Consider the following 27,648-nt stretch of genomic DNA (forward strand, 5'->3'; position numbering starts at 1 on the left):
CAAGCAATATAAGGAGAGGGACAGACTGAGTATCAGCAGATTACACTGTCATTTAGTAACCTGTGCTTTTAAAAAAAATCAAAAGAAAAAACCCTCTTAAACTTCAACTCCCCAGATTGCAAGAGATAAACCTCTTCTCAGAACTGACACCATTGTAGAGGTTATGAAAAATAAACTGCATTATTTCAAAGTACACTTATTCAGAATCCAAGAAGCAGTATGGAGATGATCAAGTATCTTGTTTTTATTAGTTAGCAAGAAATATATCAACCCAACCACTACAAGAATAGATATGGATGTCAATAATTCACACTGAATTACTCAGTAGATTTTTTCATACAATTATGTCCTATGTGGTCTACAGTTTGAGGACCCATATTTGTATTAACAGCAATCTTTAGAATTACATATTATAAGTACAGTGCATTTACACCCTATCTGATTGTATCCACTTAACTAGACAGGTTAGTTAGGATCCTAATTGCTGTAGGGCCTGTACACATTAATGAGATAAAGCAGTACCATTTTCCAAGCACTCCTTTCCAGGCAGCAGCTTTTATGAATACAATACCCTCCATAACCCCAACCACTATGATTTGGAGAAGAAATACTTCCTAATATCAACCAGGTGATCAGTTTAATCCTGATCATACAGGTAGGTTAAATCCAGTTAACACCTGACAGCCTGAAAAATTGCTTCATTTTTGCCTGCGTCTAATCTTACCATTTAAGAAAGGGCAGTCCTCTTCTCCTACTTCTCCTACACTTTGCACAAAGAAGGAACATAAAAGTCCTGGGGAATGCAGAATAGAAGAACTGGCATTTGGACCAGTTAGAAACATTTCTTTTTAGGGACTGTATAAAGAAAGTACACAAACAAGTTTCCAATTAAGTTTCCCTGGCAATGTCAGTAGGTATCCAAAGCTTTATATCCCAAACTTTGTATTCTGACACATGATCGTTTCACAATGTCTCACATACCCTTTATTAATTTATAAATTTCCATCTGGAAGTAGTTCAGGTCCCTGGCTCAATGACCTCGTCTGTAAGTAGTTCCAGAGCTTTGCACAGATTGCCAAGAACCTTCTTTTAAATTTCTCATTTATTCATAATTGTTTGTAAGTATCTGATCTTGAAATAGTGTTATCCTTTAACACCAAAGTCGCCTTCCGTCACATCTACCCCCACACATACTTATAAAGAAAACCATATGCCCTTTCAAGCTTTGTTTTGCCAGATAAGCTATTTTCATCTCAGCTGCAAAAGCAGGTACTCCTTTCCCTAAGCAGCCCACTCTGCACCTGCTGTGCATCAATGTGGGTCAAGAGAACTGTAAACAATATTCTGGGAGTTGTCTTACCAGTGCTTTGTAAAGCAAAATTAACATTTTGTTAACAGTCTTCACTGAGGTTTCTTCATCCAATATACTCTGAAACTGCTGCATGGCCACGACACAACAGTGGCTCATGGTCACACCACAGCTGATTAATGCACTAAACCTATTCCCCTCGCCATTGACACCAATTATCAGGATACCAGGTTATACTAAAAGAACATGACATTAATTCCCAAGTACCTCCCTCTAGTCTCTCTGCTATTAGATTTCCATTTTGTCAGTCCATGAGGTCATTTATTTTTTTTCTGATACATTAGTCATTCCAATTTTGTGTCATCTCTTCATGCCATACCCATTCTCCTTCCTTCACCAAGTTCAAAAATACTACTTAAATCAGTGCCAAGATCAGTCCCAGAGGAATTCTACTAGCAAACTTCTTTCATTTTGATATTTTAATTTTTAAGAGAACCACATTTTAATATAACCCTTCACTCAGTTCCACCTTCATTAAAGCTGCCTGCATTAAAGCTCGTCTTTTACAACCTCAGTAACTTTCTACAACAAATATAATGCCTTATTTCGATCAAGGTAGATTAGGTCTACTGCATTACTCATTTCTGAGACAATTATCTTATCAAATAAAGATATTAAGTTAGTCTGATACAATCCTTCCTTGATAAAATCATGCTGTAGTTTTTCCCAATTTCCATTTACTTCTAGGTTCTTGATAATTTTTTTTTAATTCAAAATTTACTCTAAGACCTTGCTTGGTGTTGAGGTCAAACCATCACACCTGCATTTTATTTGATCACCTCTTTTCCTTTTCATGAAAATGGGGAATAACACTATTAGTCTTTAGTTATTAATTGTATTGAGATAGCCCTGCATTGAACACATAAAATCCCTGCAAATGCATTCAGTGCAAATCAGCATTGCAGGATTCTTTCAATGCCCTGAAATGGGCATTGTTTAACCCTCTCCATTTTTTGGCAGTAAATAGGCTTTGTTTAGCTGAGAGCTCACTTGGGGAAAGTTCCATTGTTCTGTGTACCTTAAGCACCTTATTTTTTATTCTTTTTTTTTTCTTTTTCAGCACTGGAAGATCTAACAGCTTTCACAGACAACAGCAATCGCTTTGAAACTGGCATTTAAGATACGTTCATTTATTTTATCAGTAGAAGTGCAGGGTTTAAAAACCATCAACAGTAGCCTCAATATGATAGATATTTTAAAAGAAAGAGGAATAAGCCAAAACATGTATGAAAACACATATGAAAGCACTGTGTGTTATTCACTTTTATAAACTCTGCTGTCACCAATATGGATATTAATTTTGTATTCAAAGAACTGACAGTGCAGATATTTTAAACATTCTCATTTATTTTTCAAAATGAGAAAAGAGTAATTATTGTTAAAGGAGTAACATTTTTGCCACTTATTCCAATTCACTTTACTTCTGTTATCTTCTTTCTCAAAAGACAAGCTGTAAAAATACAAACCCAGCAGAATTATTTATATACTTTTCACACAATCTGTGAATAGACATGCTTAATGCTTCTGGAAAGAAGTGACTGTAATACAATGCAAATTATTAATTTATGAATGTGGCACAATTGATAATACATGCTTACTGCAGCTGTGACTTTCTACTCTATTTGAATGGAATGCTTTTATTGTCCTGCCTATGCTCTGAGTCCTGGCAGATGTATGCAGATGTGTGCCATGAAGCCTTTGAAAATTTCAGGATTAAAGGTAGCTAATCTTCCAGAAGCATCAATGGGAAGAAATATGGAAGGGTTAGAAACCTAACTCTGGGTTCTCTTTTTTTATGCCACCTTTAAAAAAGATGAAATTACAGCATAACACCAGGATCAATAGGCAGTAAAGTTTATGTAGTGTTATTTATCATTGTTAAGTCTTTATTAAATATGTTGCTCTGCCTGCAAAGGGCTGTGCAGAATGAAGAGGGCCCAGTTTTATAGAGATACAGTTATAAGATTGGATTTTACAAAGCAGCTTGTAAAAGCTGCAGGTAGAACATACCTTTTCCACAATACCCTCAAGGAAAGAAGTATTCTGGAAACTCTTCAGGATATTTTGAGGGAGTAGGGACAATAGCTTTTTTTTTCAGAATAAATGATTAGAATTGAAACTTTCTTAGAAAACAGTTTGTCACTAAAAAATACCATCTGGCCCTATTTTGATAAGAGGTTTTATAAGACTATGTATCTTCCATGCAAGTTTTCAGATGCAAGGTCTATGTTTTAGTCAAACTGAGACAGCCCTTCCTCGAACTTTCTTGGTGTGGGGATTTGCATGGAATATGGAATAATTGCTGCTGCTGCCTAGTTCAGTCCATGGGCACGGATCCAATACTTCTGAATGTCTAAGAAAGTTGTCATGTGTTTAAGAAGGAACACAGATGGAACCACAAAATTCATCTTCTGAAAACTATTAGCAGAGAAGTCTAAAAGTGTAATGGACAACTCTTGGTTTCACATGAGAGTTATTCTCATTGTGTAAGAAATTGATTTGACTTTAATGCATACAGTGGAAGGATGAAATTTATCTAACCTAGCACTAAGTAACACTCCTGTTATGAATAAAGACAATGAAGCCATTTCATTTCAGTCATCTGCACATATTCTTTTTCCTGCAAGTGCAACATCAAGTAGAAATAGAGCTTTACGAACCATTTTTTAAAAAATCTGAAATATATTATAAGAAATAATATATAATAATATAATTACATTATATATAATAAAATAATATAATGATAGCTGCTCACCTGATAATTTAGCAGGATTATATGTGAACTTCTGAGAACTGACTGAAATGGAAAGAGAAAATTTTCTTTGATTAAGTAACTGTAAAATTATTACTTCCTCCTTTGGTGTTTATTAATATTTTTCTCTGATTAAGGTAAAATTTATATGACAAAAAGAGCTCAGCTGGCATACTGGCATTATATGCTTATAGGAAACATACCATAATTAAGCAATTAAAAAGAAGTCTTTTCAACAGACTGTTTAATGCATTTCAATCCAAGATTACTTTCTTACATGAAGGTCCCCGTCCTCAAGGTGTTTCTTTAACAGCTCTTTTTTTCAGAGGATTTGATGCTACCACCTATCTTCTTATAGGATGCTACAATATAATGGATACTTTATTTACATTTCTGCTAATATCAAATGAAAAAAACCCTCTTTTATAAATGGAAGATACAAACAGTTACAATGTAAGGAGTATTTATTCACTATTTCTGTTGTACCTTCCTCTGTGTGCTAATTTAGGGGTAACCAGTACTGATTTAAAGCAAACTACAGTTTCCCATATAAAGAATTAAGAAAATTTACTATGAAAATGAAAATTCAAGGCTGTGTTTTGTACTGTGATATGGACTCCAGATCTGAAAATTTTTTCTTCATTAGGCAAGTTTCTACCCTTATGCCAAGATAAATAAGAGCTCTGATATATATGTTTCAAAATGAGAGCCTCATTTGTTACTTATCCAAACAGCAGAGTATAACAGAATAGCAGAGTATAAAAGTTTTAGGATAGACTCCCTGACCCAGTAAAAGAAACAACTGAAATGTATTTAAGACTCTAAACCACAGCAGAGGAACAATGAGGAGACCTGTATAACAGCACAATTACCAATCAGCAGAGAAAGCAGGTGGTGTTCTCTGACCAGAAAACAGAAAACTTACATTTAAACCCATAAAAGAATAATCTTTGCTTTAGTAAGCTGAAGGGATCCAGTGAAGCCTTTCCAGATGGAATTAAACAAAAACTTGGATGTAAGACTCAAACAGAGATATCACAATGCAAATAGCAGGCTTTGTCCTTATAAAGAACATCTGTTGTGAAGTTGTTTACATTCCTACCAAAGTGGAAAAGGGTATCACTAATTCTCCATTGCAGCCAGGCATGTAATGGGGGAGTACAAAGTTACTGCTTAATATTTTTTACTAAATACATAGAGCTTTTCAGTAACTCACATTTTTTTTATCTGAAAAAACAGATAAGGATTTGAGGCAAAGAGAAATATTCTCCTTTCTCATGATACTAATTTCCATATAACTTTCCAGGGATTTATTTATTAATTTCCCTTTATGTTATATATTTTATTCCATTAATTTTGTAGTCCATTTCCCTCCTGTTACAAGGAGGAAAGAGCATGAGTGCCTTGCTGAGCACTCTACTAGAAATGGAGAACTTCCAGCCTGTGGGTCGGCAGTTTGCTCTCACTCTTCCAGAGAGAAAAACTAGACTGTTCTTAGCCTGAGCTCCTCAGGAAATTTGAGATAGGCCATAAATTATAGGTTATTACTGCTTTTTAATGTTCCCTTTTCTGTTGTCCTGCTGTAGGTTTTCAGAAGTAGTTGAGGCAGTTAAGTGGTCAGCAAGACCAGGAGAACCAGCACAAAAAATGTTCTTGATTTACATTAGAAACACTTTATTTGATGTCACCAAGTTACACTGCTTGCTGTATTTTAGCAATTTCAACCAAGTTTTATATAATAGAGTTAAAGCCTTGCTGTTTAGAAGTGGCATTATAAAATTAATTTTTAATAAGTCTGTGATTTTTTAATGCTGGTTTATGATAATTACTAGGTTTCTCAGTGTTTGTAGTTTCTCTACAATAGAATTGCTGCTCAGCATTACATTCCAAGTGATTAGAGCACTCTCATATACATTTTTGTTTTTAACATACACACACACACATATATAGGCTATTTCCTGTAAAGGAAATAGCACTCCAGTACTGCATGCAAAATGACAGCTGTGAATTTGTGCCACAGAACAATTTGACTTTATTCCTTCATGTGAGGTAGGCAAAAGTAGTTGTCAAATACAAAGACCACCAAGAGTAAAGGAAGACCAGAGAGATGTAGGTTGGCAAGAAGGTTTGCTATAAATAAAACCATTCAAAAGTAAGCAGTGTAGTTTGTATATGGAAAAAATAATACTAGCAGTGCTTAAGACCAAAAGACAAAGTTTATTTGTAACTCAAGTCCTACAATTTCTAGTTCTTATCATGCATTTCTTATGATAAAGACCATATTGCATCATCTAATTTACCCTGCCACTTCTTTACTTTTTGCCTCTTTATTTTTTGGCTTTTAGAAAAACAATTTATTAGGCAATCTGAGTGTATATGATTTAGAAATAAGTCACAGTAACATTTTTTATAGTGTCTTGCAATTATGAGCAAAATCTTTCTTTTCTTCTTCCTACACAAACTAGAGAAAAACTCGTAGGAGAAACTTTACTATTAGGACAGCAGCCTGATTACAAAGGGCAATTAGTAATTTTGAAGAACACTAAAAAGACATGACCTGATTACAGCACAGTGATTAAGATACAGATATAGATTAAGATTAGGATGTACTGATATGACCAACAGAATGAAATTAAAGTCACCTTTCTAGCAGCTAGTGATCTACCAAAGATCTTATGCTTTGCAGAAGTTGGGAGTTGAGTGAAGGTAATGCACATTTTACTTTTATCCTGAAACATTCAGGTCCGTGCCTTTTCCATGGGGGCCAGCAACTACACGCCTTTGGTCCTCAACTTGATACTACTGGTGTATGTTTCACATGTGTGGTTAAATGTACATAATCCTGAGTGATTTATCATACAAAAGTCAAGTACATGGCAAATAGCTGCAGGAGTCAAAGCTTAATGTCAAATACTTGTCCCGCTGAATTTTTTTTCTGAAGGAAACTCTTAGAGAACTGTTAAAATCGTGCTGAATGGTCATTCTCAGACAGTGAGAAGTGCAGTTGGAGTCAGACTCCTCTTTCTGAGGAGAACAGCTCCTCTGCCATAATTAGAGGCGCTGAAGCACCCTCCACAAAACACAGTAGTTCCTTTAATAAGTGACACTGAACTCTATCCCAGCCTACAGCAGCCTTCTCAGCTTCAAACACAAAAGCAGTCAAGTCTCAAAAACTTCAAAGAAAGCTTTTCATTTTATTTTCTCCTTGATCCACTCATAGAGCAGTTCATTTTCTTGAATTTTGTAAAATGACGTTTCACTCTTCAGACCTGTGTAACAAATCACTGTCTCGATGACCAAATGTTCCCGTTTGACTCATCTGCTTTTCCTTTGGCCTTTGGGTAGGAAGCTTCACTTCTGAAACATTTTCTAAATTCACTTTGGTGAACTCTTCCCCCTCAGCTGCACTTTGTGCCATTTTAAAAAAAATAATTGCATTTCCTGCAACATAATGTGCTAGTTTCAGGGTTTTAAATTTCATCAGAACCCACGTTTTCTTTCTTAGAGTGATGTCTTCCCTTTAAAAAACATAATTTTCTAACACATTACCAGCTGTAACATGGTGCCTTTTAAGCAGTAAATGCTATAAGATTTTTCCAGGATTCTATTGTATTCTGCTAACTTAGAACAGGTTTTTTACTAATGAGATATTTGTACTCTCATGTATATTGTTTTGGTTTTTGATGGTCAAAGATTTTCTAATTTCTGAACTTTGCTGCTGGAGTCTATGCTAAGACAGTATCTCCTCTGAGGAAAACTATAACACAAGACTGTCAATAATCCTAATATTTTTCAGTGTTAAAAAGGCTGGAAATCTATAAAGTTTCATTCCTCCAGGCTTTTTCTGCCTCACAGCAAATAGGCAAACTTCACATAGTTATTCTCCACAGGGAATGTAGTCAATCCTTTCCAAGACGTAAAAGTAAATTGTGTAATGTGAATTATATTTTCAACCAGGTACTTACATTTCCAGGTGTAATGTAAAATCCAGAACTTTGCAGGAACTCAGAGCATTGTAAATTTTTACACAATTATGCTCCAGAAGAGCATAAAACAGGCTGTGTTGTGATCTTTGCTTACTGGGACTAACTGGAACAGAAACACTGCCCATTTTACACTCACGGTGAGTCTAATCACTGTAAGTTCCATGGAGTTAACCTGACCATGTTCTCCTGTGTGACAGCAGCTTTTAGACTATTTCCTTAATTTCTCAGGTTAGACATCAGTCTTCAAAAGATAAGTAAATCTGAGCAGATGAAACATTTAGAAAAAACAGTGGTCACTCCATAGAGAGAGGAAGCGGTAGAGAAAAAACAGCTTCTGAATGACAGAAAAGCAGTATGGAGAACATGGTCCTAGAGAATTTAAAAAGCCAGAGTTGTTTGACCAAAACCCCTCAGATCCTGAGTCAGCTTGACAGATGTGCCCATGTTTCACACGATTCAGTGCCAACTTTTTCCTTACCAAACACCTTCTGCTCGTACCGTGCTGCCTGTGTGTTCCCATTCCCAGTGGGCTCCCCCACATTTCCCTCTGCTTGAGGCTTGCTCTTTCCATCCTTTCTGCAAAAAGGGTGGCAAACCCTCCCCTCCCTCTCTGTCCCCGTGTCCCCTCAGCCGTGTCCCTCATCCGTGTCCCTCATCCGTGTCCCCTCAGCCTTGTCCCCTCAGCCTTGTCCCCTCAGCCGTGTCCCTCAGCCTTGTCCCCTCATCTGTGTCCACTCATCCATGTCCCTCATCCGTGTCCCTCATCCGTATCCCTCATCCGTGTCCCTCAGCCGTGTCCCTCATCCGTGTCCCTCAGCTGTGTCCCTCAGCCGTGTCCCTCAGCCGTGTCCCTCAGCCTTGTCCTCTCATCTGTGTCCACTCATCCATGTCCCTCATCCGTGTCCCTCATCCGTATCCCTCATCCGTGTCCCTCAGCTGTGTCCCTCAGCCGTGTCCCTCAGCCGTGTCCCTCATCCATGTCCCCTCATCTGTGTCCACTCATCCATGTCCCTCATCCGTGTCCCTCATCCGTATCCCTCATCCGTGTCCCTCAGCTGTGTCCCTCAGCCGTGTCCCTCAGCCGTGTCCCTCATCCATGTCCCCTCATCTGTGTCCACTCATCCGTGTCCCTCATCCGTATCCCTCATCCGTGTCCCTCAGCTGTGTCCCTCAGCCGTGTCCCTCAGCCGTGTCCCTCATCCATGTCCCTCATCCGTGTCCCTCATCCGTATCCCTCATCCGTGTCCCTCAGCCGTGTCCCCTCATCCGTGTCCCTCATCCGTATCCCTCATCCGTGTCCCTCAGCCGTGTCCCCTCAGCCATTTCCCCTCATCCGTGTCCCTCAGCCGTGTCCCTCAGCCGTGTCCCCTCATCCGTGTCCCTCATCCGTGTCCCTCAGCCGTGTCCCCAGAGCCGAGGCCGGGGCTGAGGGCTGAGGGCTGAGGGCAGGGCTGTGGGGACCCTCCCGGAGCCCTCACCAAGAGCTCGGCCCACAGAGCCCCACCAGAAGGCAGGAATGAACCTGAACGCTTTGTTCCAGCAAATTCAGTTCACGGAGAAGCAGGCGAGGGAGAAGAGGAGCTTCATCCAACAAGGTCAGCCCCATCCTGAGGGGCCTCGCCATTCCCGGAGGATGAGTCCCACAGAGGTGTCCTGAGGGGACTGGTGCCAGGGAAAGCTCGGCAGAGCCAGCATGGCTGGTTCTGGTCACCAGCACCTTTCTGTAAGGATGCAACGTTTACAAACTGAGCACATACTCTTACAGGTTTTTGTTGTCTTGCAGCTAAATGTGACATAAATAGAAGTTATGAAAAAATGAACCAAATAAAAGAAGAGCTGAGCGCTGCAAAAATTAACTTAGAGACCAAGGTGAGCAGGCATATTTATAGTGTACATAATAATGAAATATGTTGTGTTTACAAAGATACGACCTATTCTTTCAGGAATAAGCACTTTCGAGGAAGTGCTTCACCTGCTGAGTAGCACAGCATGGAGGAAACCTGCACTGTGCCTTTCTGAATTAAAAATGTGTCTGTCAACATCCTTCCTCCCACAGATCTCACCCTGGCTGTGTTCAGGGCAGGCTGACTTTTGGGGCCAGACCCCATTTTAACAGTCTTACAACTTGTTACAGCACTTTCCTCCAGTGTGCAGAAGCCATCCCTTGGTTGCCCAGTGCCATTTATTAATGGCCTTTCACAGAAAATACATGGAAACATTCCCTATATTTATTTCACAGTATCTTAAGTCATATGCTGAAGATCTTTCTGTGAGCTTACAGTTAAGGCTTACAAGCCTTAAGTGTTTTCCTAGGGAGGCCAAAGATAGAGGAAAGTTTCTGAATCTTTTTAGTGATTTTAATACTCTTTCCATTTAATCAAACTTCAAATGTGTTTTCAGATTAAGCCACTGGTTTTGCAGAGTTTTGTTATCAACAACACCTGTGGTTGAGAATTATTTAAAAATCTATTTGCTTGTGTCTGAAAATGAAGTCTAAATACCCTCCCCTGTGCTCTTAAGTATCTGTGCTGACAGAATGTGTGTTCACAACAGGAAAGCATGTGGAGCCTCCTTTGAAGTCAGAGCTGCTGGATCCTATAATTTAAATAAACAACTTCAAGAACCTTTGGGAGATTGCCTCATCTAGTTGTGAAAATAAATGTTTGGGGGATGACTTTCATCCTTCCTAAAACAGTCTCTTCTGCCTTTTGTAACAGACTATATAATATATATACATCAACATTGCTGAGATCAGAATAGAACTTATTTACAAATATTTACTGGTTGCAAATTGACACTATAATCATGTAGGCAGTTATTCAGACACTCACATTTATGCATGCCACAATCTCAGAGCCCAAAGGTGCTTTAAAATAGTAACTTATTTATCCAACACAGATTATATCTGGATGTTGCTTGTTAGGTGAAGTCCTCAGTAGTCCTATTCATAAGTTTATTTACGAATATCACAATTTTATGTTTATACTACTAATTTGCTATTGATGCATTGTGATTTATAATCAAGGTTTATGTGGTAGGTACAGAAGGTTCTGAGAGTGAAGCCATTATTGTAAATGACTAATGGAAGAGCTGAAGAACTACATCTAATTAAATTTTATGTGCTTTACTGACTAGTATTAATGACATTCTCAGTGATGTCCATGAAAATACATTTTACTTGCTTGTCTAGTCTGATGTTGATTCATTTATAGATAGGAAATGATACAGAAAAAGTGGAATAGTTCATGTAATTCAAATAGTATTAGATAATGCTGTTCAATTTATCCCACATCAAATAACTGCAGTTCTTTACAAGCACACATATCCAACCATATACATTCTCAGCACCTGATGCCTGACCAAGATGATGAGACAGTTCAGAAGTTTTTTGACATCTATTTCACAGACACTGCCTGTGGTCAATCAGAGTCCTAGGAAATGCAGCTTTCCCCTCTCTTCTGTAAAACCAGGTAGCATGTAATTAGAACCCAAATTACAGCACTTTTCTGTTTGTCCCTCAATGACTTTTTTTAAGAATTGGTTGCAAATGCATAGATGAATTTTGGCAACTTGAAGAAACTAGACTGAAGCTAGTTATGTGCAAATAACTATTTTTAGTTATTACAAATATAGTGGTGTAAGACCACCTACTTTCTTTGAATTAACATGTAAAATAAATTCTGACTGGCAAACTTAGCATGCTGGACATATCAGGGACGAGGAAAAAAATCTAGTCCTTTCCTTTCAAACACTCACATTGCAGTCTTTGGGCATTTCATTCCACTATCCTCCTATTTTGATCAAATGCACTTCATCTGTGCCCTCTCCACAATCATGTGCATTATTTATCTTCAAAATATTTTCATTTTTTACCACTGTAATATCACTCTTATTTGGTCTTTTCTGCTTCTACACACACAAACACTTGTGTATCAGCCTGACTGTCCAATTTAATTCCTGATACTTACCCTGTGCCTTTACTCTCTGTAGGCAAATCTTAGCTTTGCTTTCCCCTAGTCATTGCTCTGAATCAAGAGAACTTGACACTCCATCAAATAAATTATTCTCCTCCTTTAAGACTCTACAACACTTAGCTATTTCCTATTTGTTATTATTATAGTTTATTAGTTTATCCCAACACATATCTGCACTTTGGTTAGATGATGATACAGTAGGTGTGCTAGAAAAATGAGAAGTCTTCAGCAAATTTTGAAAAGGCAGTGGTTGAACAGCATACCCTCCTATCAGATAAAGTAATTGTTAAAATTAATAAATCTCTAAATAAACCTAGGTGCAAAATTGAGGTTTAGGGCTTGGGGGGTTTATGATCAAACTACCAATAACCAGTGAGCTAATTCCCATTATCCTTCCTCAGCTAAAAATTCCAGAAATTGTGCTCAGAAAAATATCCTGCTCTCCTTTGCACATTCCATAGCAGCACTGCAGAGTGCATGACTTGTACAGCCATTCAGCCAAAACCAGGATGCTGGACCCCTGTCCCCCTGATATTATTTTGATACTATTTTCTCATTTGATTCATTATGAGCTTTACACAGTGACATGGAGGACAGTGGATTATGTTGGCTAAAGGATCCCATGTGGTCAATATGTTTTCTGGAAAAAATTTCTTCTAAACCTAGCAGATTTTAAAATGCCAATTTATAATGATAGAACAACACTAAATGAATGAGTCTTTCAAAGAAGAGAGACTTCTCAAAATCTTAGCAGTATACTGAAAATTTACTGAGGAAAAAAAAAAGGAGCTGTTATGTTTTCGTTAGTCCAGCAGCTGTGCCAACTCTTTTTAAACTGGACCAAGATCCTTGTGTACAATTTCAGAGTATATGAAACAATTAAACAGTAACTTTACTTTTTTTTTCCCTTTTGGAAGGTTCAGCATCTGTCTGTAAAGCAGTTCAATGTAGAAATACTGAAGAAACAAGAAGACAGCTTAGAAAAACAAAAAGCTGAACTTATTAATCAAAGAACCAGTCTTCTTAAAATCATGGTATGTTTCCAGCTGTGATATTCACATCACACAGCTCTTTTCTATTGTACAAGAGCAATCAGTTTTAAAATTTGAAAATCTGGAAAAGCTAATGTTTTAATCAAAAAGTTTTCATTTTTTTTATATTAATATATGTAACAATGTAAACTTAGATAAATTCTCACATTTCATTTAAACCATGATCTGGTAATGTTTGCTGCATTTTATCTCCAAAGTTGATTTTATATTCTTGACTTCATTTTCTAATATTTGCTGTTGTAGGAGTGAACTCCAATTCTGACAGATTATTTCCTTTGTAAAAGTAAGCTACAGAAGCCTCACCTTAAATTGGATTGCCTCATCCACTGTAAAATATATTGAAAATCATCAAAGGAAAACCCCAGGGAGGCCCACACCACATTTTAGCAAATGTGGACAGTTTAGCAATCCTGACATAACACACAATCTCTTTGGTGCCAGACACACCTCACCACTCTTCAAAGGTAGCTACTTACCAGTTTTCCAGTTCTCTGATTCTGACTTGACTATTGCCTTCCTCTTACTTTGTTGAGGCTTCTTGGATCTGTACATATGAAGAAATGCCACAGAGGAGCAGTCTTTTCTGTATATATATTTGCCCTTTAAACCAGCAGAGCTAAATTTCAAACATTCAGTACAAATCACCAGTACTAAATCTTTAGGCAGGTATCTTTTTAGTTCTGCATCACCCAAAGTATTCCCAGTATATGTGTGAAGTTTGATATATGTTATCTTTTATTTAATTCAGCAATCAATTAAGGCTTCTTAGAAGAAATTTAATATAACCTTACTCTTTTGAAAATTTTTTCCCAGAAAATTGAATTGTGATTTTCTGTCAACAATAGCATTCTTGGTAGTTGTAAAGGGAGTTAAAGTACATCTGCATTCTGTAGAGGGTTAAACACTTTTATTTAGTTTAATAACAAGCTAGAGAAAAAGAGCTGCTATACTATGCTAGTAACTGTAAACAGAATTTTCTAATTTCAATATGAGAGTTGAACTGAAAATCTCCTTGTTCAAGTCTATATTATAATGTAGTGATTTTTTAAATGCTCTGTTAGCAAGAATAGACCCTTCATTTTTGCAGGGAAAAAATGTTTAAAATAACAGGCATAATGATAGATTGGTAGCCTATTTTCATGTTCCTATAAGAAAAAGTAAATATTTTCTTTACTTTTAGATTTATTTTTTGTTTATTTACTTTTCTACTACAAATTTAAGGATATAAAACAACAGTGTGTCCCAATCTGCCTAGCTTAACAAAGACTTTCATTTTTTTCACCTGAACATTCAGTCTTCCCTTTCTTTTTTTCAGGCAGATGCAAAGAAAAAAATTACTGAAGAGGAAGATAATTTTACCAGAGAAATAACAGAGTTTAACAATGAATATGGACTAACAAGTAATAGAGATCTTCATATTAAAAAGAAAGTCAAGACTGAAATAAATGATTTAGAGAATGAGGCAGCTCTGTTGAAAAATGGTAAGTCTTATATTAAACCAGTTTATCTTGGATTAACACAAACCGAAAAAATACAGCTGTGCAAACCAGTAATTTTAATTTCATTCCCCAACTGTCTGGAGCTTCCTTTTAGCACTGAACTGAAAGAGTGTGGTCTGACATACCAAGCCTAATTAAAGGCTCTTCTGTCCCCTGTCCTCTTCAGCCTTTCTGATGTGGGCATTGTGAGGAGAAGGAGCCAAGCTAAAGAGGCAAATCCCAATTCAGCCAGCACAGAGCTCACAGTCGTACACAGAGACCGGATTAGGTTTAGAATCACCTGTGGTTGAGAATTCCTTAGCTTCAAAAGAATTGTATACACAGATGTCCTGTAGGATTGGTTCTTTACTGCCACAGTGTAGCTTGATTTTCAGTGAAGGTACAGAGTGTGGGATCTCTCAGGGTCACACTGCAGGGCAGTCCTTCCACAAGGAATTCGGGGTCGTCATGGATCACAGGCTGAACATGAGTCAACGACATCAAAATGCCAACACCACACTGAGACACAAACAAAATTCTGACCTCTAACACGTGAAAATAATTCCTCATTCTATTTGGGGCAGTTAAGTTCTGAACTGGAGTGTTGTGCATCTCATTTTGATCTTAAACTTAAAAAAAATGTGGACCAGCTGGAGAGAATCCACATAGGACCAGTGAGAGTGATCAGAGTTCTGGAGCACATGAGAAGGAGGAAAATGAAAGAATTGGGACTATTTAAGCTATTAAGGAGAACACTGATGAAAGATGGCTATTGGTCTTCAAATTGTGTAAGTATGCTGTAGAAAGGAAATAAATATATTCTCTATACCTGTAGTGAACTGAATAAAAAGTAACAAGTGTAAAGCACAATAAAGGAGAGTCTGTCTGACAGCTTAGAATCTTTCTAAGAACAGTGGACAACTGAAGCTCTCTGCTTTACAAGACTCCATTACCAAAGCAATTAGGAGTGACCATTACCAAGGTTATCAAAAAAAGGTCAAACCAGCATTTCCGCTGGAGTTTGCACTTGGTAGCACCTTCTTTCTTATTTCCTGTGGCTAAGATACTAATCTACAACTGAAAAGTCTCTATTTGGTGTTGAATGCTACTTTTAGCATTTAATTTTTACATATTCAAGCAGAACTGGGCAGTTAAATGATCAGAAGTACCTGAAAGGTGACCAAAATTCTTCTCCAAATTCAGTTGCCATCTCAGTTCCATCTTTTAATTGCATCTTTCTTGAGGTACAACTTGTCTGTCTTTTTGTTTGCTACACTCCTGGGCACAGTGAAAACTCTGAAGTGAAAAGTTTAAGCAACTCATAACAAGAAAATTATGTGAGGACCTCCAACTGGTACAAAAAAAAATCACAATTAATTCCAGATGCTGTCTAATAGTAAGGTTCAAATTTATATAACAACAAAAATACTAAGAAGTTGGGTTTTTTTCAGTCCTGATGAGATATGTCTGTTCTCCACCTATTCAATCATCTTCCTTTTTTTATACCTGAATTAACTGTAAAGCAAAACATTCAAAACATTCTTTTTATGCCCAGACAACAAAATATGCTGAACGGCTCAATAGCATTAAAAAAATATTTCTTTCATAGCTATGAATACATTATATGACATAATTTCCTATGAACTGTGTTATATATGAATTATTTTAGTTTATTTTGGTTTTATATTTAAGGTTCTTTTGACTAGCTGAAGATTGGTAGAAGTAGTTAAGAATATTTAAGATTGTATCATGAATGCTAAAACTGCAATGTATTTTAATTTTAAAATTATTTTTTCTTAGAAATGGAGTCAATGGAACATAAAAATGTTCAGTTAAATGCACTCCAGCTGCAGAAGAATGAATTAAAGCAGGATTTATTTACTCTCCAAAGTGAGCTCAAAGGTGTGCCTGATTACTATTTCTTGTGATAATTATTTCTGGCTTGACAAACACTTTTGAAAAATGTTTGTTGTCAATTTTCTTTTCTCAAGCAAAAGGAATCACAGTAACGATATTTTAATTTATTTTTACAATATTTGATATATCATTTTTAAACATGCTTATAACAAATATTATGGATTTCAATGATATTTAATTTAAATGTCATTGATACTGAGGTCCAGAGATCTGCTGAATCATGAGCCATAAATATCAAAGAAAGTTTTGCTTTTGCCAGTAAGTCATATACTTAAATGTAGAATTTAATATTTAATGTTTCAAGGAACTTAAAATCAACATAAATACTGTTTAAAATCCTCTGTGTCAAAGGTGATCATAGCAATATAGAATACTCTGAAATCTGAAATAAAATAATGTAAATGAGTGTTTGAGTATCTTCTTTTACCTCTATGTAAGTGTCACAGTAAGAGCTAAGAAAAGCAGTAAATATGATCCTAAATTGTTTGGGAAAATGAATGAAATTTTCTAGATTGCAATATGCAATTACAATAATAATAAAATAAATTTCTTTTTTAGATGCCTTAACCCATCAAAGAATTTCATGAAGAAATATTAGAAAATATAAATTTAGAATATGTAGAAGGTCCTAGGATATGGATGATTAATATATATCTATAGGGTAATTCTGATTTCATGTTTAGACCTTGAGAAAGTAATCAGGGAAACAGAAAGAATGACGAAGAATTTAGAAGCAGAAAAACTCCAAGTTACTGAAAAACCTCAGACCGATCCTGAATGTTTAAGGTAAAAGCCTCATGTTAATTAGTACTTAATTTAATTTTAGGAGTGTAACTGCAGTCTAGTCCTGGTAACAATGACTATTTTATCTTTCATATACAACATTCCTTCTGAAATCGGCAGAACTGTTCATTTTTTATTAGATAGCCCCAAGTCCTGTTGTTGATTCCAGCATTTCACCCTCACATACACACCCCAATGAACTCAAAACTGCAAGGGTTTGCAGGGGTGTCAGTCAAACCCAAAGGAAGAGCAAACTGCTGCTGCCTGGGTGGAGAATCAGTTCCTGAGCTCTTGTAAAAGTGGTGCTGGTGCACAAAGCACTGACAAACTGCCCAGTGCTAAACTTATTTCTGCTGCCTGGCTGGGCAGAGTCCATTGCAATGCACTGGGCTGGCCACAGTAGCCTCCTTGGTTAGCTGGGTCTCCATTGGAGCAACCAAATGCAAATTTGTTTTCTCTATGATCTCTGCTCTCAGTTCTAGTTTGCCTTCTAATTAAGCTGGTTAAAAAAAAAAAATTGAAGATTTAACTAAGACAGAAAAGACCTTGCACAGCCTCCCTTAATAGTGAAGTTTTCTTCTCAGGATCTGAGTGGTGACAGTTTGTTTCTTGTCAGTTTGTTTAAGTGACACATTAGGTTTTCACTTCACAGAAAATAATGTAAGGGTTGTTTTTTTTTTTTTTTTTTAAATCTCTGAATGCAGAAAGCCCTATATCACATAATTGACTACCTTTTTGCTATTTTATGATGGGCCAGATGAAAGTGACTGGGAATATTTAAAAATAATTAACAGACAATGCAAAGGAACTCCTTTTAAAGCTAGACCAAAAGATTCTCTAACAGAAATTGAGGAAAACACAATTTATAATACCACCAGAGGGTTTTTTCCTATATATCAATAAGCTTTTGACAAAAATAAATAAATATAATGGGAATTTTTTTAATCTGAAAACTTTCAATGGAAAGTTATAACTTTGCAAAGAACCCTGAGCAATTTTCTGAAAGACGATTTGGTAATGACCCATTTTTTGCTGAATATCGGTTTTTGAAAGAAAATGATATATCAGCCCTATTACTAACTCTCTTCAACCTCTTACACAGTGTTGAGACATGGCCAAAATCCCCTCAGCATAAAAATTAATTAGCTCACAATCCTGCATACAGTAGCAAAAAATTTGCATTCAACATATACATAGAAGACACAGTGTAAATAATAATAACAGTAACGATTCTCCAGGACAGCACATTATATTTCACTCCTTTCCATTATTCATTCAATCATGATATATTGGGGTTGGTGATACACGAGGCTGTCAGCTTCCTTCCAAATAACATACTTCCCTTGGAATAGTTTACTGCCATGATGCCACTGAATATCCAAATTTGTGTAATTCGTTTTCTATAGTAGGTTTCCTGTGTGGAAGGTACAGAAGTAGCCTACATTATCATACTTTTAATCCCCAGCTCTGCCACTGAGATCCTGAGGATCAATCAAATCCATATGTGTCCTTCTAGGCAGTGAAATTAACTCCCAGCTCTTCAGAATGACAGTTTGGTTTTCTCTGAGTGAAAAACTGGTTAAAACATATTAAACTCTATTAACTGCAAAATCAGCGAGTGTCATTTACAACCAAGGCAAGAAGGATGATGAGATTTTCTTATTTCATGAAATGCCTCCTTTTATGGTCAAGATAAGCTAACATTATTTGATAATTGCATGTAGTGCAAAATATAAAGTGCTCCTATGCTATTACTGCTATCACAAAATGCAAGCCCTTCTTGAAGTCTAGTAATATACTCAACACATTTTCTTAAAATTGAAACTTTTTTTTCATCTCAGATACTGGAAAAAGTTTAAGACAGATTTGCCTAATCATATTTTTATCTTGCACTTGCTTTTGATCAGAAAAGCTCAATGCTTCACAGAGAGAGATAGCTCTGAAAAAGTTAACTCAGATGCCAGAAGCAATAGAATTGTGCTGCTGTATTTCCATGTCAGCACTAAGAGATTCTGCTTTTCAGTGGAGCCAAGCAGACAATCCTCATTTGTCTGCTTCTCTATGTCACTGCTGGGCTCTTTACAACCACCCCAACTTTATCAGACTCATACAACTCTAGCAGTTGTTTGGGGCTTTTTTTTTTTTTTTCCCAATTTAACAAAGCCTACTCATCACTTCTTGGTTTGAACTACTGAATTAAAAGAATAAAAGGGGATTTAAAGTATTAGACACTGTAAATTGTGCAGTATATAAATAGTCCCCTGGAGGGTATCTGACTACTCTCTGCTACCTCTGTATCATCAAGAGGATGGAGCCAGAATCTGCACAGTGCTGCACAGCAAGAGAACAAAAGGCATAAAGTGGAAGTTGAAACAAGAGGATTTGGAGTGAATTTAAGGAAAAAGCATTCTTATCATGAGGAGGCACAGCTTGCTCAGAGAGGTTGCATAGTTTTCATCCTTGAAGGTTCTCCTTCTCAAGATACACTCATATACTTGTGTATATCTTAATAGGAGTCAATTTTGGTCATGTAAAAATCAATGGTTTTGAACCTTCTATATCTGAAAAACTACTCTTTTTAGCCTAACAAAATCAGGTTTTTTATCACCATACAGAGTTTATTGCAAGAATAAAATTCTAGTTTTCACTGACAATCATTTTTATTACACCTGAAGATGATAATATTTTGACACATGTAATGTGGGTCAGAAATATACTCTTTTTTCCTATGATATAGCATAGGAAAAAATAGAACAAAATCTGATTTTTTACAGAGCTGGAAACCACACCACTCTAAGTGGTAAAAATACCTTTTTTTTTTTGATGCTTCCTTAGAACAAACATGAGAGACAGTCAGCATCAATAACCTGATATATGTAGCTCCCAAATCACCCTGCAAGTCTGTTACTGTATCACATCCCTAGTCCCAGCTTAAAAATCAATATCAAAAGTAGCTGGCAAGGCAAGAATCTTCATTGCAATTAAGTATATATCTAAAAGAAAATTGCATTTCAGCTGAACAGCGTAGCCAGCTAATTCAAATTACAGCAATTCATCTTTGATCTGAGAAAAATGCCCCATACCACGTCTGCAGTTTCATAAAATTTCTCTGAAATCCATCAAAGAATTTTAAAGGGTCATGAGAAGCACACACCAGTAATTCCAGCAGCTGTTGGAGATGCTGTAGAGGCTTGTCCTGATCCACACTGGATGCAGAAAAAAATCCAACCAGAATTGGAATGTTAAGCACAGATGCAATTAGCAGGCACCTTGGAAAATAAAAGTCTCATGATACAGGTGTATAATTCAGGAAAATTTTTAAGAAAATAGGGCTTGATTGTTTGTTTAGGTTTTTTGGGGGTTTAGGTTTTTGGTTTTTTCCCTAAAGAGAGCTGCAATTAAGATCAAAAGCCTTGTTTTAATCATCTGCTCTGCCAATGCCATCCTCAAACTACAAAACAGCAGGAAAGAACTTTGGCATCAGCTCTCTGGAGTCCCATTTCCCTGGCAGATAGCAAGTAACATCACTTAAGTGGAACATGCAGGAGTCAAACAGACACTAACTGATATCAGTAAATTCCTAACTATGGCATTTCACTGTTATATTCATTGTAATTACTGTATTAATTATTTATTCTTTCACATTTTAATTTTAAATTTTTGTGTTGCCTTAAGTAAAACAGCCTAGAAAAAATTTTAGTTGAAGTTCATTTAGACTAAAACCAGAGCATTTCTACCTAAAATAGATATCTTTCAACCTATTTAAAAAGTAGAATAAGGATAAACTGCTTATTTGAAACATGAATTTCTCTTCTACTTCAGAAAATAAGTAGCAGAAAAGAAATGCATGAAATCTGCTTACTTTGTAAATAGTTCACCGCTTTGTAGACATGTCTAAATCCTAAAAATATAGTATTCCTTCTTATTCTTCATAATTCAGAAAAAGAAACCCTATTACCAAATTTAGGAAGGAAGAAGTAATTTTTTCTTTCATACAAATCATACAGGAAATATATTCTTAAGAGCTCAACAAATTGTCCATGCAATCAACAGACTGCCTACACTCCATGAATTCTTCTGGTGGGTTAAATATTTTTTTTTGCTATTTAATTTATGTTAAATTTTATAATCAGAAAATATCAGTCTCTGGAGTAATATATGTGGTTCAAAATGAGTTTTTCAATGGCAATCTCCTCATTGATTTTTTGAGCTTTTCTTTTTAATAGCAGTGCCTAGTGGAACTATTATAGCTTGAATTATGTTAAAATAGCTTTCCATTATGAATTGCAGAATGGATTTACAAAAAGCAGATCAAATCTGACTAATGATACCTTTCTTTGATAAGGCAACAGATAGGTTAGACAAAGAAATTTCCAATAGCATCCATCTATATATTAATAAAGTATTTGATGCTATCCCACATGGAAAAATACTTGTTATCCTAGGGAAGACATACTTTAAAAAGTAAGTAAAGAAATGTGTAATAGTAAGAACAGTCATAGGTCAGCAATTTAAAATTCTGGAACTCTAAGGTAACAACAATCACAGTTGGTCTTGCTTAATGTTTTAATTAATGACTTTAGAATAGAAAGTGTTTCAAGACAACATTATCTTAAATAATTAAACTCTACACCTAGCAGAAGGGTCACTAAAAAGAGAAGGAATATGATGTATACAGTGTAAGTTTATCTACTTGCACACAATTAGGGACTTCAAGAACAGGTACCTGGAAGCAGAGAGGTCTGAGCATAGTGTGTACAAAATACAGACAGTGTACAAAATACAGCTATAAACATCAAAACAAAATATAGCTCTGGGTGAGATAAAAGAAAGAGATATTTCCAAAAAAACACCAGGAGGGTGTAAAAATACTTTGTACATATCTCTCACCTACTTATCAAAAAAGATTCATTCAACCTGGAAGTTGAGCAGAGCATGGAGAGCCCATAAAGCAGAATGAAACAAGGACAATTCTAAATCCTTTTTAGCTCTGAGTGTATTATACACATGAAGAAAGAAGTACATAACAGAGATAGTAACTTCAGCAATAGATCAGCCCTACTAATATATCCAGATTAAGATCTAATTTTCTCTGTTCAATAGAAAAATCAAGATAATTGAACTGGAAGAACCATTGACCCCTATTTACTTTCCGTGTCTTTCAATAGGAATCTTATTGACCTCTAGAAACACATTTCATTTCACATCTCACATCCATGTTTGTGTATTTTTTCTTTCCTATGTAACTCATTCTTACAGTTCCAATGAAAAATAATCTACCCAGCTTTGGTTTGTTGTCTGCACAAAAGCAAATCTCATTCTAAATGTGCAATTTAGTGTGCCTTAACCTTTCCATGTTTATTCATCTATTATATATTCTTTAAATATGTCTTGTGATGTTTTATGTGTTTGGAAAATACCACCACACTTTTCAAGACCTCTAACTACGCTTATGAATAGGTGCCTGACAGCATTCACAAAATGCAAGCTTTAATCAATGGTAACTATATATTTTACATTTAACATTTTATCCGGGACAGCAAAAGCAGAAAATTTCTTATTTTACTTAAAATAGTTAAATTTCCTTTCATTTGCACTTGATTTCCATTGTTATGTTGTCTAGTACCTTCTTACTGTTCATGCTTCATCTTCTTGCTAGACTTTATGATTACTATTAGATCAGTTGTTTAATTTTATTGTCCTTCTGCTCCATCAAGCACAGACTTTTATATTTAATTGTGTAACTCAAGTACTTGACTTTATATTTCGGGATACTATATTCCATTTAGGACTTGTTTTTTCTCTTCCTTAATCAATTGATAATAGTCTGAAATTTATTGACTTCTCCAACTGTATCAATAGCATATTCTGTTGGGTAGTGTCAGCAAATTGTAAATACCAGCAAAATCTTGCTCTCATTGTAGAAACATACACAGTAATGTAATTCCAGTGTTAATCCCTAAGAATTACTTCAATGTCTGATCTCTACTTGAGCTTGAGACAAACTAAAGTCTTCAATACTTTTCTTCGGTCCCAATAAAGTCTTAAAATATTAATAAATGTATGTCCTGATATTCATGATGAAATCCCAGAAAATCAAGATATGTACTCTCAAATTATATATAGCTTCTTAAGGAATTTCATTTTGTACCATGCATTCTATACCCTGTATATTAGTGTCACGCAATTCTGTTTTATAACACACCACAATGTTTTCCCTCCAATTTATGATTAAAAAGTAAAATGGTGGTCATAAACAAGGCAAAGACAAAAAGGAGAATAAGGAAAAGACTTTGTACTTGTGTCAGCTAAACATAACTAAGAGACAGTCTGCTCCTTCTGCAATTCCAACAGCAATTAAGTAGGGTCTTTCAGCCCCACTAGAAAAAAAAATACTCTAAAATCACATATTAACCCTACCTTCTAAAGAAATTATTTCTCCTTTAAGACCTAATGTAAAATTATTCTTGGAATGCAAGTTTTGGATACTAAAGTTTTGATCCAGTAATTTGAATCTATGGATGATTTGCAGAGAGACCTGTTTGACAATAACATTATTTTCTTCATAGTTCAATTTATAATACCAGCATGTATTGATTTCAAATTATTTTTCCTCCTTGCCACGTGCATATAGAGCTGAAATTCAAGAAGAATGTGTATCAACCACAAATGCCAATGACATTTAATAGCTGGGCTCATTTCAGAGCTGCAGAATCAATCATCTTCAGTGATCTCCTCCTTCTTCATCTCTGTCACTTCTAGCATTCAAGACTAATGGAAAATGGGTCATTGATAGCAGAGCTCAGTCTAGGACAAGACAGCATCCAAAAAATGCTGATGTTGTTTTCCCACCTACTTGATTTAAGGCTAGGTTTAGCTGTTGCAAATGTGGCATTTCAGCTCCAGCTGTTCATTAGGGCCTGTGATACTGTAACTTGCCAAGACACTGTTAGTCCACTGCAATGACTTATTTTAAAGCTATATATTATTGTCAGCAAGGAGAACAAAATGCTAAAAATAAAACAAAACTAAAGGACATGGGGAGCCAAATGCTAATGTGATTTTTCAGATTATTTTTCCTAAGAGATCTGCCTTTTTTCATAGTCATAAAAAGGGCATAATTGTCAAATTAATCCTTGTTCTAGCAAAAGTTACATCTTCTTCCATTTTCAAAGGTGACAGAAAACCTGCCTTCTATCGAGACAGTGTAGTTTCATGAATAATTGGTTTGCACATTCAATCTGATACTGGAAAGATGAATATGAATATCCTGCTTATCTTAAATGTAAAATGAAAAAACTGAATCTGCTTTCAGGTTAAACATTTTTTTTTAATAGTTCCATTGTCTCACATTCCTTCTGGTAAAACTTCATCATTTATTCAGTAACTCAGGCATCTCCAATGCATTAATTTTGTAGACTGTAACCTAACAGACAGCTCTTATTTTGTGAGTATATTATTCCTGGCACATACTGTAATTATCTAGCTTCTAAATAAGAAAGAAGGAAGACCTGAAAGCAGAATCAATTGATTAATGTAAGAATTAAACACCACATTTGAATGAATGTCTTGTATCACCACTACCTGATGCTACGTGAGGAATTGTGCTGTCACTACCATTACAAGTCTTATAAAATATTTGAAATAAAATTTTAAATCCATACTCAAAATGTTAGTTTCAAAGTACATCATCAACAAATTAATTCACAATCCCAAGACACAAATAAGCAACTCCTACTGCCTATCTTCTTCTTGTTCTATCCCTAATGTGAACCTAGCATGGACTGGTATAATTCCGAGCTAACAAGTGGCAAACAGGCTGTGCATCAGTTTTACAGTGTGAAAGACAATGGGAGGGCATTTTCTCTAAGACTAGCATGCTCTGTCTTTTCCTAAAGTAAATTAAACTGAGTAGGGCTTTTGTTTGTCTCAAGCAAATTAGGGTTCTAATATCACACTAGCAGAGAACACAGAGAGAAAAATGCAGACAGGGCAATGAAGTTAAGCAGATTTAATCAAGATCACAAGCTGATCCTAGACCTTGAAGTGAACTTCTCTCAATGAAATGGACTGAAAACTAACAATGTACTACAGTGCAATGAAAATTTCATTTCTTGAAGCACAGTCAAAATTCTCCTTTTGATTCTTGTATTATGAGAAATATTTCTGAAAGAAAGGACATTTACTGCTTTATAATACAAGCATATAGAGCTCATACTTTTTCCGTATTGATGGTAAGATATTTGCATTTTCCACAGGAACAGCAAAATTAACATCTAGTCTTAATCTGTTGTTCTAAAGCTGCACACTGACTAAGCTATTCCTCTACTTAAAGGTACAATTTTAATAAAGCCATTTCAGTGTAGAAAACCAACTCTCTTTTCACTAGGACAGCTAAAGAGGTACATCATCTCTATAAGGTCAAATAATTTATTGTCTATTATAATATATAAAAACAAAAATAGTTGCTACCTTCTGTTTCAACTTCAGAAGAAAAAGAGTCCTGCTTTAATGCATTGGTTTGGCTATTTAATGACAAGCAGAATATTTTCAGTCTGTATGTTCCAGAACATTCAGATTGTTTCCTGAAACTGTATTAAGGGTAAACAACTTTATCTCTGTCATTTTGCTTTTCTTCTGACAGCCATGAAAAGACCCAGTATAATCTCATCACCTTGTATTTATCAGACTACTGAAAGCTCTGCCAGAGATTTCTCTGGGCCTACCAAGTAATAATTTAAACCACTACAGTCACTGATGTGCAGAGCTGAGGTATCTCTTTTGAGCAGGACTTTCTGAATGAAGAAATATCTATATTAAAAGTAATCCTTATGGTAGAAAAATTTGAGAACTCCTGGCTGGGAGTACTGGGAAACAGTAAGTGCTGAGGAATAGTGGGAAAAGTGTGGAGAGAAGAGGAGCAAAAAGCTGTGGAGTTTGTGGAGGGTTTTGGAACAATGCTGGCCCAGGGAAAGCAGAGCACCCATCTATCCAACATTCTGTCTCCAGCAGAGGCCACAAGCAGATACCCAGGAGAAATAAGAACAGCAATTTATGTTACTTTCTAAGTATCACCATTCCAATTCACATGTTTAAATAAGGAAAATGATGCCATATATCTTTCACAGTTCATGGAAACAACAGATTCCAGAAATTTGTCTAACTAGCAAACTTAAATCCTAACCAGGAAAATAGATCAATGAGGCTTTTCTCACACAAGTCAAATTGAGAATTGGGACCAAAGCTGAAAAAAAAAGTTACCCAGCAACAGTTCTCTGACCTGAAAATTTATTTGCTTTTGGACACAGACTTAAGAAAGAGTTGGAAAAATGCAAAGATGATAATTGGGAAAGTGTCTGTGAGACTCTTCAAACAGAAATTGAAATTCTGCAAATGGTATGCCATTTTCATTATATATTTTAAGTGTTTGATAATTTTAGTTTTAGAGGTGTCCTTTAGGATGATTTGCAGTGGTTTTAGATAAGCAGTTTTTTATACTATGCACATGCCTAGTTAGCCTCTTGATGCAGACACTTACCAATATTCATTTGTTTCAGCTTATTTCCAAATTTCCAGGAATATAATTTCTACAGAAAAGGAAAGCACAAAGACGAATTTAAAGATATGCTTTCAGCAGAAGAAAGATGTATTGTGGGGTGGGGGGGACTTATATAAATTGCTAGTTTATTGAAAGCTGCAAAAGATTATGCATTTAGGAGCTAAATTAACCTTTACCTCCTGCTGCCAGTTAAATGGAAGATGGGAGTATGGAGAAATAAGATGATAATAACATCCTTTCATCTAGTATTTTATTTTGTCCACTCACAAATTCCTTACAAAAACTTACTAAAACATGTTTTTCTCTGAATGCCAGTCCTAACTTCAAGTTTCTTGATTGTCAGTTTGTGTCACAATACAAAGAGAAAAAAAATTTTGAAGTCCATTTTGGGAAACAAAGAGGTTTTAAAAGTTCATTTTAGAGCCCCTGATTGATCTGTACAAAGACACAGCTGCCACTACCATCAAGCAGAATGACAGTCCTGAGGAATCTACATTACTCAGGCCTATAATCAGTTTCAAGTTTCTGTTGAAGTAATGTAACTTACTTGTACTTTGTTAATTTTTTTCATTTTTTTTCAGAAAGAAAAACAAAATAGCTCAATGTTTAAAACTTTCTCTGTTAAAACATGCTATGCTTATAATATTTCATTTACTACAATTCCATTCTCTTTTCCAGAATTTAGCACAAAAGAAGTCTTCAGGGAAATGAATAATATGTGGCATATAACATGGAGTGTTATAGAAGCAAGTCTGAGAATTTTTAAACTGTTTTACTT

The 27,648-nt window shown here is 35.8% G+C and overlaps 1 protein-coding gene across 1 annotated transcript; it reads left to right on the plus strand.

Moving 5' to 3' along the window:
- The first annotated feature begins 9,623 nt into the window (after window positions 1–9,623).
- On the plus strand, window positions 9,624–27,581 carry CCDC172 (coiled-coil domain containing 172). The gene is made up of 8 exons (XM_077784489.1): window positions 9,624–9,702; window positions 9,891–9,976; window positions 12,999–13,115; window positions 14,449–14,614; window positions 16,412–16,513; window positions 17,212–17,314; window positions 26,620–26,707; window positions 27,549–27,581. Exons 1-8 carry the CDS (start codon window positions 9,624–9,626, stop codon window positions 27,579–27,581), a joined length of 774 nt encoding a protein of 257 aa, XP_077640615.1.
- The last annotated feature ends 67 nt before the right edge of the window (window positions 27,582–27,648 follow it).

Source organism: Lonchura striata, chromosome 7 (assembly GCF_046129695.1).
Source record: "Lonchura striata isolate bLonStr1 chromosome 7, bLonStr1.mat, whole genome shotgun sequence".
Lineage (NCBI taxonomy): Eukaryota > Metazoa > Chordata > Aves > Passeriformes > Estrildidae > Lonchura > Lonchura striata.